Source organism: Patagioenas fasciata, chromosome 36, assembly GCF_037038585.1.
Source record: "Patagioenas fasciata isolate bPatFas1 chromosome 36, bPatFas1.hap1, whole genome shotgun sequence".
NCBI classification, from domain to species: Eukaryota; Metazoa; Chordata; class Aves; order Columbiformes; family Columbidae; genus Patagioenas; species Patagioenas fasciata.
The window spans coordinates 2,815,361-2,829,988 of record NC_092555.1 but is presented as its reverse complement, the minus strand read 5'-3'; the positions used below and the strand labels follow the sequence as shown (position 1 = coordinate 2,829,988).

Below are 14,628 nucleotides of genomic sequence, written 5' to 3'. Positions count from 1 at the left end.
CCGGGGAACCCCTGGGTGACCCCTCCCCGTCGGGACCCAGGCGTCCGGGAGGGACCCAGGCGTCCGGCTCACCACCAGCAGGTCGTTGAAGAGGAAGACCTCGCGTTGGTGAAGGCCCAAGCGTTGGGGACGGTTGGGGTCGGGGACCTCGTAGAGTTGGCAGCAGCAAACCAGGCGCCGGTGGGGGAGGGACAAGACCTGGGGGGGTGGGGTGGGGGGTGGGGTCAGTGGTGGGCGGGGCCTCGTGGGGACACGCCCACCCGCTCTCCAGGCCCCGCCTTTGAGGTTGGGCTGGGGGTCGGCTACGATGTTGCTGTTGGATCACCTAGAACGTCCCCATAGGGTCACCTAGAACAACCCCCCCATAGGTCACCTACAGCATCCCCATAGGTCACCTAGAACATCTCCATAGGGTCACCTAGAATGTCTCTATAGGTCACATACAACATCCCTATAGGTCACCTACAGCATCCCCATAGGTCACCTAGAACGTCTCCATAGGGTCACCTAGAATGTCGCCATAGGTCACATACAACATCCCTATATGTCACCTAGAACATCTTCATAGGTCACCTACGACATCCCTATAGGCCCACCTAGAACATCCTAAATGGCTTACCTAGAACATCCCTATAGAGTCACCTAGAACATCCCCATAGGCCACCTAGAACATCCCCATAGGTCACCTACAGCATCCCTATAGGTCACCTAGAACATCCCCCATTGGTCACCTAGGGCTTCTCCCATTGGTCACCTAGAACATCTCCATAGGTCACCTACAGCATCCCTATAGGTCACCTAGAACATCTCCATAGGTCAGCTAGAACATCCCCATAGGTCACCTAGAATATCTCCATAGGGTCACCTAGAATGGCTCCATAGGTCAGCTAGAACATCCTCATAGGTCACCTACAGCATCCCCATAGGTCATCCAGAACATCTCCATAGGGTCACCTAGAACATCCCCATAGGTCACCTAAACCATCCCCATAGGGACAATTGGAGCATCCTCCTCCATAGGCCACCTAGAACATCCCCATAGGCCACCTAGAGCATCCTCCTCCATAGGCTCACCTAGAACATCCCCATAGGCCACCTAGAACATACCCATAGGTCACCTACAGCATCCCTATAGGGTCACTTGGAGCATCCTCCTCCATAGGCCACCTAGAACATCCCCATAGGTCACCTACAGCATCCCTATAGGCTCACCTTCCATAGGCTCACCTAGAACATCCCAATAGGCCACCTAGAACATCCCCATAGGCCACCTACAGCATCCCTATAGGCTCACCTAGAACATCCTCCTCCATAGGCTCACCTAGAACATCCCCATAGGCCACCTAGAACATCCCCATAAGTCACCTACAGCATCCCTATAGGCTCACCTAGAGCATGCTCTTCCATAGGCTCACCTAGAACATCCCCATAGGCCACCTAGAACATCCTCCTCCATAGGCTCACCTAGAACATCCCCATAGGCCACCTAGAACATCCCCATAAGTCACCTACAGCATCCCTATAGGCTCACCTAGAGCATGCTCTTCCATAGGCTCACCTAGAACATCCCCATAGGCCACCTAGAACATCCCCATAGGTCACCTACAGCATCCCTATAGGCTCACCTAGAGCATCCTCCTCCATAGGCTCACCTAGAACATCCCCATAGGCCACCTAGAACATCCCCATAGGTCACCTACAGCATCCCTATAGGCTCACCTAGAGCATGCTCTTCCATAGGCTCACCTAGAACATCCCCATAGGCCACCTAGAACATCCCCATAGGTCACCTACAGCATCCCTATAGGCTCACCTAGAGCATGCTCTTCCATAGGCTCACCTAGAACATCCCCATAGACCACCTAGAACATCCCCATAGACCACCTAGAACATCCCCATAGACCACCTAGAACCCATCCCGCCCCCCGGGCGAACCCACCGGCTTCTTGCCGACGATCATGCGCTCGACGGCCTGGACCTGGGAGACGTGGTCGTCGTTGGTGCGCAGCTCGCGGCTCTGGATGCGTTGGTAGATGCCCACCAGCATGTCCCGCGGAATGTCCTCCCCGTTGTCCACCCCTGCGTGGTGACACCACCCCCTGGCTCTAGAACCCACCTCCCCGAGCGGGAAGGACGACGACGGGGTGTGGGCCAAGATGGCCGCGCTCACCGCGGAGGTTCTTGATGAAGTCCTCCAGCTTCATCTTGCGCTCGGCCTTCACGCTGGGGCTGTACATGTCGGTGTTGAGGAGGATGATGGCGAAGGCCAGGATGAAGATGGTGTCCGGGTTGCGGAACTGGCGCAGCAGGGCCGCGTTGCACACGCAGTAGCGCTGGCTGCGGGTGGGGGGACACGGAGCCCACGGTGACCCACGGCTGGGCCCACGCGGCTGGGGTGACCCCATGGGTCACCTCGTGTGTGGGGCCACCACCTCGAGTGTTCTCCTAGGCCATAGGGCCACCTAGAACACGCCACGTGGGCCACCACCTCTAGTGTCCCTGTTTGGTCTGTAGGGTCACTCAGAATGTCCCATGTGGGCCAGAAGCTCTAATGTCCCCCCTTGGTCTGTAGGGTCACCTAGAACACCTCATGTGAGCCACCACCTCTAATGTCCCCTGATTGGTCTGTAGGGTCACCTAGAACACCCCACGTGGGCCACCACCTCTAATGTCCCCTGATTGGTCTGTAGGGTCACCTAGAACACCCCACGTGGGCCACCACCTCTAATGTCCCCTGATTGGTCTGTAGGGTCACCTAGAACACCTCACATGCGCCACCATCTTTAATGTCCGCCCTTCGTCTGTAGGGTCACCTAGAACATCCCATGTGGGCCATAAGCTCTAACGTCCCCTACTTGGTCTGTAGGGTCACCTAGAACATCCCATGGTGGCCATAAGCTCTAATGTCCCCACTTGGTCTGTAGGGTCACCTAGAACATCCCACATGCACCACCATCTCTAATGTCCCCTGCTTGCTCTGTACGGTCACCTAGAACATCCCATGTGGGCCACAAGCTCTAATGTCCCCGCTTGGTCTGTAGGGTCACCTAGAACATCCGTGGTCCCCATCCCTCACCTGAAGGCCTCGATCAAGCGCTCGACCTTCTGGGCCTCCCCTTGCACGCGGATGTGGGACTGGAACTTGCGCAAGGCCTCGTCCAGCTCCATCCCCGAGAAGTCCATCTCGTCCACCACGCAGCTGCGGAACATCTCAGGTGGCTTTGGCGTCACCGAGCGCGTCCCCCTCCCCGCGCCGGCGCCGTCCCCCCCTTACTCGAGGACGTCGCGGTTGAATTGCTTCTGCCGGTTGCCGAGGAACTCGCCGATCATCTGGCGGCTCAGGCCCTTCCTCTCCAGGATGAAATGGGCCACCCCCACCGGCGTGTCGGACAGGAAGCCCCTCTCAATCAGGTACTGGATCCCCTTCTCCGGTTTCCTGCCAAAAAGGGGGATTTTGGGTCATTCCCGACCACCGTGGGGTTCATCCTGACCTAGAACGGCACCTTCTGTTGGTTACGGGGTGGGTTTGGTGGCTCCGGAACGTCACCTTGGGTTGGGGTGGAGGGGATTGAGGTGACAATCCGATAGGGTCACCTAGAACGTGGTTGTGTCTTGGGTACTGGGTTGTCTAGAATGTCACCAGGGCCACGGTGATCTAGAACGTCACCGTGTTCTTCTATAGGACTTGAAACGTCACCCTGCAATTGTCATAGGGCCACCAAGGCCACCCTGTCCTTGCCGTAGGGTGACCTAGAACATCAATGTATCTCCATCATTGGGCCACCAAGAAAGTCACTTTGTCCTTGCCATGGGGCCACCAAGAAGGTCACCTTGTAACTTCTATAGGCCCAGCAAGGCCACCTTGTCCTTTCTATGGGGCCACCAAGGCCACCCTATCCTTGTCGTAGGGTCACCTAGAACATCAATGTGTCTCCACCATTGGACCACCACCTCGTCCTTTCTATAGGGCCACCAACAAGGTCACCTTGTACCTCCTATAGGGCCACCAAGACCCCCTTGTCCTTTCTTATAGGGCCACCAAGACCCCCTTGTCCTTTCTTACAGGGCCACCAAGACCCCCTTGTCCTTTCTATGGGGCCATCAAGGCCGTCCTGTCCTTGCCATAGGATGACCTAGAACATCAACATCTCCATCATTGGGCCACCACTTTGTCCTTTCTATAGGGCCACCAAGGCCACCTCGTTTATTCTATAGGGCCACCAAGACCCCCTTGTCCTTTCTATGGGGCCACCAAGTTCACCCTGTCCTTGCCGTAGGGTCACCTAGAACATCAACCTCTCCACCACGAATGCCACCCTGTCCTTGCCATGAGGCCACCAAGAAGGTCACCTTATCCCTTCTATAGGGCCACCAAGAAGGTCAGGTCACCCTGTCCTTTCTATGGGGCCACCAAGGCCACCCTTTCCTTGCCGTAGGGTCACCTAGAACATCAACCTCTCCACCACGAATGCCACCCTGTCCTTGCCATGGGGCCACCAAGAAGGTCACCTTGTCCCTTCTATAGGGCCACCAAGAAGATCAGGTCACCTTGTCCTTTCTATGGGGCCACCAAGTTCACCTTGTCCTTGCCGTAGGGTCACCTAGAACGCCAACCTCTCCACCACGAATGCCACCCTGTCCTTGCCATGGGGCCACCAAGAAGGTCACCTTGTCCCTTCTATAGGGCCACCAAGAAGATCAGGTCACCCTGTCCTTTCTATGGGGCCACCAAGGCCACCCTCTCCTTGCCGTAGGGTCACCTAGAACGCCAACATCTCCACCATGAATGCCACCCTGTCCTTGCCATGGGGCCACCAAGAAGGTCACCTTGTCCCTTCTATAGGGCCACCAAGAAGATCAGGTCACCTTGTCCTTTCTATGGGGCCACCAAGGCCACCCTTTCCTTGCCGTAGGGTCACCTAGAACGCCAACCTCTCCACCACGAATGCCACCCTGTCCTTGCCATGGGGCCACCAAGAAGGTCACCTTGTCCCTTCTATAGGGCCACCAAGAAGATCAGGTCACCCTGTCCTTTCTATGGGGCCACCAAGGCCACCCTTTCCTTGCCGTAGGGTCACCTAGAACGCCAACATCTCCACCACAAATGCCACCCTGTCCTTGCCATGGGGCCACAAGAAGGTCACCTTGTCCCTTCTATAGGGCCACCAAGAAGGTCAGGTCACCCTGTCCTTTCTATGGGGCCACCAAGGCCACCCTCTCCTTGCCGTAGGGTCACCTAGAACATCAACCTCTCCATCACGAATGCCACCCTGTCCTTCCCATGAGGCCACCAAGAAGGTCACCTTGTCCCTTCTATAGGGCCACCAAGAAGGTCAGGTCACCCTGTCCTTTCTATGGGGCCACCAAGTTCACCCTGTCCTTGCCGTAGGGTCACCTAGAACATCAACCTCTCCACCACGAATGCCACCCTGTCCTTGCCATGGGGCCACCAAGAAGGTCACCTCGTCCCTTCTATAGGGCCACCAAGAAGGTCAGGTCACCCTGTCCTTTCTATGGGGCCACCAAGTTCACCCTGTCCTTGCCGTAGGGTCACCTAGAACGCCAACATCTCCACCACGAATGCCACCCTGTCCTTGCCACATGGCCACCAAGAAGGTCACCTTGTCCCTTCTATAGGGCCACCAAGAAGGTCAGGTCACCCTGTCCTTTCTATGGGGTCACCAAGTTCACCCTGTCCTTGCCGTAGGGTCACCTAGAACGCCAACATCTCCACCACGAATGCCACCCTGTCCTTGCCATGGGGCCACCAAGAAGGTCACCTTGTCCCTTCTATAGGGCCACCAAGAAGATCAGGTCACCTTGTCCTTTCTATGGGGCCACCAAGGCCACCCTCTCCTTGCCGTAGGGTCACCTAGAACATCAACCTCTCCACCACGAATGCCACCCTGTCCTTGCCATGGGGCCACCAAGAAGATCACCTTGTACCTTCTATAGGGCCACCAAGAAGGTCACCTTGTCCCTTCTATAGGGCCACCAAGAAGATCAGGTCACCCTGTCCTTTCTATGGGGCCACCAAGGCCACCCTGTCCTTGCCGTAGGGTCACCTAGAACGCCAACATCTCCACCACGAATGCCACCCTGTCCTTGCCATGGGGCCACCAAGAAGGTCACCTTGTCCCTTCTATAGGGCCACCAAGAAGGTCAGGTCACCCTGTCCTTTCTATGGGGCCACCAAGGCCACCCTGTAGGCGACCCAAGTTCATCCTTGCTGTAGGGTCACCTAGAACGCCAACCTCTCCACCACGAATGCCACCCTGTCCTTGCCATGGGGCCACCAAGAAGGTCACCTTGTCCCTTCTATAGGGCCACCAAGAAGATCAGGTCACCTTGTCCTTTCTATGGGGCCACCAAGGCCACCCTGTCCTTGCCGTAGGGTCACCTAGAACATCAACCTCTCCACCACGAATGCCACCCTGTCCTTCCCATGAGGCCACCAAGAAGGTCACCTTGTCCCTTCTATAGGGCCACCAAGAAGGTCAGGTCACCCTGTCCTTTCTATGGGGTCACCAAGTTCACCCTGTCCTTGCCGTAGGGTCACCTAGAACATCAACCTCTCCACCACGAATGCCACCCTGTCCTTGCCATGGGGCCACCAAGAAGGTCACCTTGTCCCTTCTATAGGGCCACCAAGAAGGTCAGGTCACCCTGTCCTTTCTATGGTGCCACCAAGGCCACCCTTTCCTTGCCGTAGGGTCACCTAGAACGCCAACATCTCCACCACGAATGCCACCCTGTCCTTGCCATGGGGCCACCAAGAAGGTCACCTTGTCCCTTCTATAGGGCCACCAAGAAGCTCAGGTCACCCTGTCCTTTCTATGGGGCCACCAAGTTCACCCTGTCCTTGCCGTAGGGTCACCTAGAACATCAACCTCTCCATCACGAATGCCACCCTGTCCTTGCCATGGGGCCACCAAGAAGGTCACCTTGTCCCTTCTATAGGGCCACCAAGAAGATCAGGTCACCTTGTCCTTTCTATGGGGCCACCAAGGCCACCCTGTCCTTGCCGTAGGGTCACCTAGAACATCAACCTCTCCACCACGAATGCCACCCTGTCCTTCCCATGAGGCCACCAAGAAGGTCACCTTGTCCCTTCTATAGGGCCACCAAGAAGGTCAGGTCACCCTGTCCTTTCTATGGGGCCACCAAGTTCACCCTGTCCTTGCCGTAGGGTCACCTAGAACGCCAACATCTCCACCATGAATGCCACCCTGTCCTTGCCATGGGGCCACCAAGAAGGTCACCTTGTCCCTTCTATAGGGCCACCAAGAAGATCAGGTCACCCTGTCCTTTCTATGGGGCCACCAAGGCCACCCTGTCCTTGCCGTAGGGTCACCTAGAACGCCAACATCTCCACCACAAATGCCACCCTGTCCTTGCCATGGGGCCACCAAGAAGGTCACCTTGTCCCTTCTATAGGGCCACCAAGAAGGTCAGGTCACCCTGTCCTTTCTATGGGGCCACCAAGTCCACCCTGTAGGCGACCCAAGTTCATCCTTGCCGTAGGGTCACCTAGAACACCAACATCTCCACCACAAATCCCACCCCATCCTCACCACGGGGCCACCAAAACCACCACATTCTCCCCCTATTGCCCCCCGAGACCCCACCCCACATCACCCCACCCCCCCCCCAACCCCCCCCCACCCCACCCCCCCCCCGTACTCACTTATTGAAGAGGTTGAGGCCGATGCGGTACTGGCGCCGTTGCACCACGTCGTTGTTGAGCGCCGGAGAATCCCAACCCTGCCGCCCCTCCCGTTGGTACGCGGCTTTACCGGGGGGGCCGGGGGGTTGCGGGGGGGCGGCGGGGGGTGGCGGTGGGGGGGGTGGCGGCGGGGGGGGGCGACGCAAACTATCGCGGGACGACGAACCCGAGGAGCAATTGAGGGTCTCGTTGGAGTTGGAGCTGCTCCCCAAGCTCTCGTTGTCCCCATCCGACCCTTCCTCGGTGGCAATGACGCCGGGGGGGGGATTGGGGGGCGCCGGGGGGGGGTCGGGGTGGTAACAGCGATGGGGGGGGGGCGTTTCGGGGTAACGTCCCCCCCGTCCCCGTGTCGGGTTCGTAGGGACCCCCCCGGTTGAGGGACCCCCGGTCCGAGCGGTCGCTGAGATCGGCTGAGCTGTCACTGGGGGGTTCAACTGTTAATAATGGGGGGTGACCCCCCCCGGGCCCCCCGACCCCCCGCCCTCGACACTCCAAGCAGGGGGGTCCCCGACGGGACGGGGGGGGCGGTTCCTCGGGTGCCCCCCCCCAGCGTTCATTGGTGGGGGGAGGAGCGGGGGGGTTGGTATTTGGGGGTGGGGGAGGTGGGGGGGGGGGTTGTTTTTGGGGCGATTGGTCCCGGGTGGGGGGGGGTTCGGGGCTGGGGGGGCGCTCTGGGGAGCGGGGGGAGCCGGGGAGCCCCTCGTCCAGGTACAGGGTGACGTCGCTGGCCGAGGTGGCGGCGCTGTCACCCGCAGCCGCGGGGGGGCCCGGGGGGGCGCCGGGGGGGCCGCCGCGACCCCCCCCCCCCGAGCGCTTCGTCAATGGAGGCGGCCAAGGATTTCACCTGCGGGGATGGGGATGCTTGGGACCCCCCCAATGGCCCTGGGAACCCCGCAATGGCCCCTGGGACCCCCCCATGTCCCTGGGAGCCCCCAATGTACCCATGACCCCCCCAATGTCCCCATGACCCCCCCATGGCCCTGGGAGCCTTCAATGTCCCCATGACCCCCCCCAATGTCCCCATGACCCCCCCAATATCCCTGGGACCCCCCCAATGTCCCCATGACCTCCCCATGGCCCTGGGAGCCCCCAATGTCCCCATGACCCCCCCAATCTCCCTGGGACCCCCCAATGTCCCCATGACCCCCCCATGGCCCTGGGACCCCCCCATGGTCCCTGGGACCCCCCCAATGTCCCCATGACCCCCCCAATATCCCTGGGACCCCCCCAATGTCCCCATGACACCCCCAATATCTCTGGGACCCCCCCATGGCCCCTGGGGCCCCCTCAATGTCCCTGGGACCCCCCCAATGTCCCTGGGACCCCCCCATGGCCCCTGGGGCCCCCCCAATGTCCCTGGGACCCCCCAATGTCCCTGGGACCCCCCCATGGCCCCTGGGAGCCCCCAATGTCCCCATGACCCCCCCATGGTCCCTGGGACCCCCCCGATGTCCCCATGACCCCCCCATGGCCCTGGGAGCCTTCAATGTCCCCATGACCCCCCCAATGTCCCCATGACCCCCCCAATATCCCTGGGACCCCCCCAATGTCCCCATGACCTCCCCATGGCCCTGGGAGCCCCCAATGTCCCCATGACCCCCCCAATCTCCCTGGGACCCCCCAATGTCCCCATGACCCCCCAATATCTCTGGGACCCCCCCATGGTCCCTGGGACCCCCCCGATGTCCCCATGACCCCCCCATGGTCCCTGGGACCCCCCCAATGTCCCCATGACCCCCCCATGGCCCTGGGAGCCCCCAATGTCCCCATGACCCCCCCAATGTCCCTGGGATCCCCCCATGGCCCCTGGGGCCCCCTCAATGTCCCTGGGACCCCCCAATGGCCCCTGGGACCCCCCCATGGCCCCTGGGACCCCCCCAATGTCCCCATGACCCCCCCATGGCCCTGGGAACCCCCAATGTCCCCATGACCCCCCCAATGTCCCTGGGACCCCCCCAATATCCCCTGAGACCCCTCATGGCCCTGGGACCCCCCCAATGTCCCCGTGACCCCCCCATGGCCCTGGGAACCCCCAATGTCCCCATGACCCCCCCAATGTCCCTGGGACCCCCCCATGGCCCTGGGACCCCCCCATGGTCCCTGGGACCCCCCCAATGTCCCCATGACCCCCCCATGGCCCTGGGAACCCCCAATGTCCCCATGACCCCCCCAATATCCCTGGGACCCCCCCAATGTCCCCATGATCCCCCAATATCCCTGGGACTCCCCCATGGCCCTGGGAACCCCCAATGTCCCCATGACCCCCCCCAATATCTCTGGGACCCCCCCATGTCCCTGGGAGCCCCCAATGTCCCCATGACCCCTCCAATGTCCCCATGACCCCCCCAATATCCCTGGGACCCCCCCATGGCCCCTGGGGCCCCCCCAATGTCCCTGGGAGCCCCCAATGTCCCCATGACCCCCCCAATGTCCCCATGACCCCCCCAATATTCCTGGGACCCCCCCATGGCCCCTGGGACCCCCTCATGGCCCTGGGACCCCCCCAATGTCCCTGTGACCCCCCCATGGCCCTGGGACCCCCCAATGTCCCCTGGGAGCCCCCCATGGCCCCTGGGACCCCCCCAATGTCCCCATGACCCCCCCATGGCCCTGGGAACCCCCAATGTCCCCATGACCCCCCCAATGTCCCTGGGACCCCCCCAATGTCCCCTGAGACCCCTCATGGCCCTGGGACCCCCCCAATGTCCCCGTGACCCCCCCATGGCCCTGGGACCCCCCAATGTCCCCTGAGACCCCCCATGGCCCTGGGACCCCCCCATGTCCCCTGTGACCCCCATGGCCCCTGTGACCCCCCCATGGCCCTGGGACTCCCCCATGTGCCCTGGGACCCCCATGGCCCCCATGACCCCTATGACCCCCCATGACCCCCATAGCTCTGTGATCCCCATGACCCCCTGTGACCCCCACGACCCCCATGTCCCCTATGGCCCTGTGACCCCCACGACCCCCCATGGACCCCCATGTCCCTTGTGACCCCCATGTCCCCTATACCCCTATGACCCCCATGGTTCCCATGGACCCTCATGGTCCTGTGACCCCACAGCCCTATGACCCCTAATGACCCCTAATGACCCCCCATGACCCCTGTGACCCCCATGGCCCTGTGACCCCCGTGACCCCTACGTCCCCCCATAACCCTGTGACCCCTATGACCCCTATGACCCCCCATGTCCCCTGTGACCCCCATGACCCCCATAACCCCCATGACCCACCATGTCCTCTGTGACCCCCCATGACCCCCATGACCCCTATGAGCCCCCATGACCCCTGTGACCCCCATGACCCCTGTGACCCCCCATGACCCCCATGTCCCCTAATGACCCCCTATGTCCCTATGACCCCTAGTGACCTCTCATGACCCCTGTGACCTTCATGACCCACCATGTCCCCTGTGACCCCCCATGACCCCCATGTCCCCCCATAATCCTATGACCCCTATGACCCCCATGTCCCCTGTGACCCCTATGACCCCATGACCCACATGTCCCCTGTGACCCCCATAACCCCCATGACCCCTATGACCTCCATGACCCGCCATGTCCCCTGTGACCCCCCATGACCCCCATGTCCCCATGACCCCTAATGACCCCCCATGACCCCTGTGACCCCCATGTCCCCCATGGCCCTGTGACCCCCATGACCCCTGTGATCCCCTGTGACCCCCACGCCCCTTGTGACCCCCATGACCCCCATGTCCCCTAATGATCCCCCATGTCCCTATGACCCCTATGACCCCATGACCTGCTATGTCCCCTGTGACGCCCCATGACCCCCATAACCCTATGACCCCCATGAGCCCTATGACCCCCCATGACCCCTGTGACCCCCATGCCCCTTGTGACCCCCACGACCCCCATGTCCCCTAATGACCCATGTCCCCATGACCCCTGTGACCCCATGACCCCTATAAGCCCCCATGACCCCTGTGACCCCCATGACCCCCCATGTCCCCATGACCCCCCATGACTCCTGTGACCCCCATGACACCCGTGACCCCCATGTCCCCTAATGACCCCCCATGTCCCCATGACCCCTATAAGCCCCCATGACCCCTGTGACCCCCATGACCCCTATGAGCCCCCATGACCCCCATGCCCCCCACGCCCCTTGTGACCCCCATGACCCCCATGTCCCCATGACCCCTATGAGCCCCCATGACCCCTGTGATCCCCATGACCCCTATGAGCCCCCATGACCGCCGTGACCCCCATGACCCCCGTGACCCCCATGACCCCCGTGACCCCCATGACCCCCCATGTCCCCATGACCCCTATGAGCCCTCATGACCCCTGTGACCCCCATGACCCTTGTGACCCCCATGCCGCCCGTGCCACTTGTGACCCCCATGACCCCCATGTCCCCTAATGACCCCCCATGTCCCCATGACCCCTATGAGCCCCCATGACCTCCATGACCCCCATGTCCCCTAACAACCCCCCATGTCCCCATGACCCCTATGAGCCCCCATGACCCCTGTGACCCCCATGCCCCCCATGCTCCTTGTGACCCCCATGTCCCCTAATGACCCCCCATGTCCCCATGACCCCTATGAGCCCCCATGACCCCCGTGACCCCCATGACCCCCCATGTCCCCATGACCCCTATGAGCCCTCATGACCCCTGTGATCCCCATGACCCCTATGAGCCCCCATGACCCCTGTGACCCCCATGCCCCCCATGTCCCCTAACGACCCCCCATGTCCCCATGACCCCTATGAGCCCCCATGCCCCCCGTGACCCCCATGACCCCTATAAGCCCCCATGACCCCTATGATCCCCCATGCCCCCCGCGACCCCCATGTCCCCTAATGACCCCCCATGTCCCCATGACCCCTGTGACCCCCATGACCCCTAATGACCCCCCATGTCCCCATGACCCCTATGAGCCCCCATGACCCCCGTGCCCTCCATGTCCCCTAACGACCCCCCATGTCCCCATGACCCCTATGAACCCCCATGACCCCTGTGACCCCCATGACCCCTGTAAGCCCCCATGACCCCTATGAGCCCTCATGACCCCTGTGACCCCCATCTCCCCTAATGATCCCCTATGTCCCCATGACCCCTGTGACCCCCATGACCCCTAATGACCCCCCATGTCCCCATGACCCCTATGACCCCCCATGACTCCTGTGACCCCCATGACCCCCGTGACCCCCATGTCCCCTAACGACCCCCCATGTCCCCATGACCCCATGAGCCCCATGCCCCCCGCGACCCCCATGCCCCCCGTGACCCCCATGCTCCCCATGTGCCCTAACGACCCCCCATGTCCCCATGACCCCTATGAGCCCCCATGACCCCTATGACCCCCCATGACTCCTGTGACCCCCATGACCCCCGTGACCCCCATGACCCCTAACGACCCCCCATGTCCCCATGACCCCTATGAGCCCCCATGCCCCCCGCGACCCCCATGCCCCCCGTGACCCCCATGACCCCTAACGGCCCCCCATGTCCCCATGACCCCTATGAGCCCCCATGCCCCCCGTGACCCCCATGACCCCTATAAGCCCCCATGACCCCTATGATCCCCCATGCCCCCCGCGACCCCCATGTCCCCTAATGACCCCCCATGTCCCCATGACCCCTATGAGCCCCCATGCCCCCCGCGACCCCCATGCCCCCATGACCCCCATGCCCCCCATGTCCCCTAATGACCCCCCATGTCCCCATGACCCCTATGAGCCCCCATGACCCCCGTGACCCCCATGACCCCTATAAGCCCCCATGACCCCTATGATCCCCCATGCCCCCCGCGACCCCCATGTCCCCTAATGACCCCCCATGTCCCCATGACCCCTATAAGCCCCCATGACCCCTATGAGCCCCCATGACCCCCATGCCCCCCATGTCCCCTAATGACCTCCCATGTCCCCATGACCCCTATGAGCCCCCATGAGCCCCGTGACCCCCATGACCCCTATAAGCCCCCATGACCCCTATGATCCCCCATGCCCCCCGTGACCCCCATGTCCCCTAATGACCCCCCATGTCCCCATGACCCCTGTGACCCCCATGACCCCTAATGACCCCCCATGTCCCCATGACCCCTATGACCCCCCATGACCCCCGTGACCCCCATGCCCCCCATGTCCCGTAACGACCCCCCATGTCCCCATGACCCCTATGAGCCCCCATGACCCCTGTGACCCCCATCTCCCCAATGACCCCCCATGTCCCCATGACCCCCCATGTCCCCATGACCCCTATGAGCCCCATGCCCCCCGCGACCCCCATGACCCCTATGAGCCCCCATGACCCCCGCGACCCCCATGCCCCCCGCGACCCCCATGCCCCCCACGCCCCCCATGCCCCCATGCCCCCAAACAACCCCCACCCCCCCATACCTGCTGCGCAAACGCCTCCTCCAACTCTCCTCCCCCGGGCCCAAAATCCGCCGACGCCGAAAGCTGCCGGGGCGGGGTGAGGGTAGCGCTCCCCCCTCCCCCCCCCACCCCCCCCGCCCCCACCCCCCCCATCCCCCCCCCCCCATCCAACCCCGCACGACACGACCCCCCATATCTCGCCGCTCTCCTTTGGGGGGGTCCCCCTAACACCCCCTCGTCCAGCGAGGCGGGTTTGCCTTGGAAATAAGGTGGGGGTGGCGGAGGGGGTCCCGGGCCGGGGGGTGGGGGTCCGCGGTCGTATTCCTCGAAGGAGAACTGGAGGCGCAGGCCGGGGAGGGCCAGGCGTCGAGCGCGCCCCCCCTCGCTGCGCGCCCCCTCGCTGCGGAGGCGCTGGAACTTCTGCGCCATGCGGTAGCGCCGGAAGGCGGCCTGGATGGTGCGCGCCGCGCGCCGGCTGCGGAAGTACCCGCCGTATTTGCGCTCCAGCATCTCCACCTGGGGGGGGGGGATGGGGGGTGTGAGGTGTGGGGG

At 62.1% G+C, this 14,628-nt stretch overlaps 1 protein-coding gene across 1 annotated transcript in view; it reads right to left on the bottom strand.

Annotated features, from left to right (window-relative positions):
* LOC139826173 (IQ motif and SEC7 domain-containing protein 2-like) overlaps nt 1-14,628 on the bottom strand; it is a 43,997-nt gene that overhangs the window by 8,830 nt on the left and 20,539 nt on the right. Inside the window, 10 exon segments of the mRNA XM_071801196.1 lie at nt 73-198; nt 1,940-2,079; nt 2,171-2,337; nt 3,077-3,199; nt 3,275-3,436; nt 7,688-8,020; nt 8,022-8,518; nt 8,520-8,570; nt 14,098-14,205; nt 14,245-14,592. Coding sequence (XP_071657297.1) covers nt 73-198; nt 1,940-2,079; nt 2,171-2,337; nt 3,077-3,199; nt 3,275-3,436; nt 7,688-8,020; nt 8,022-8,518; nt 8,520-8,570; nt 14,098-14,205; nt 14,245-14,592 — 2,055 coding nt within the window.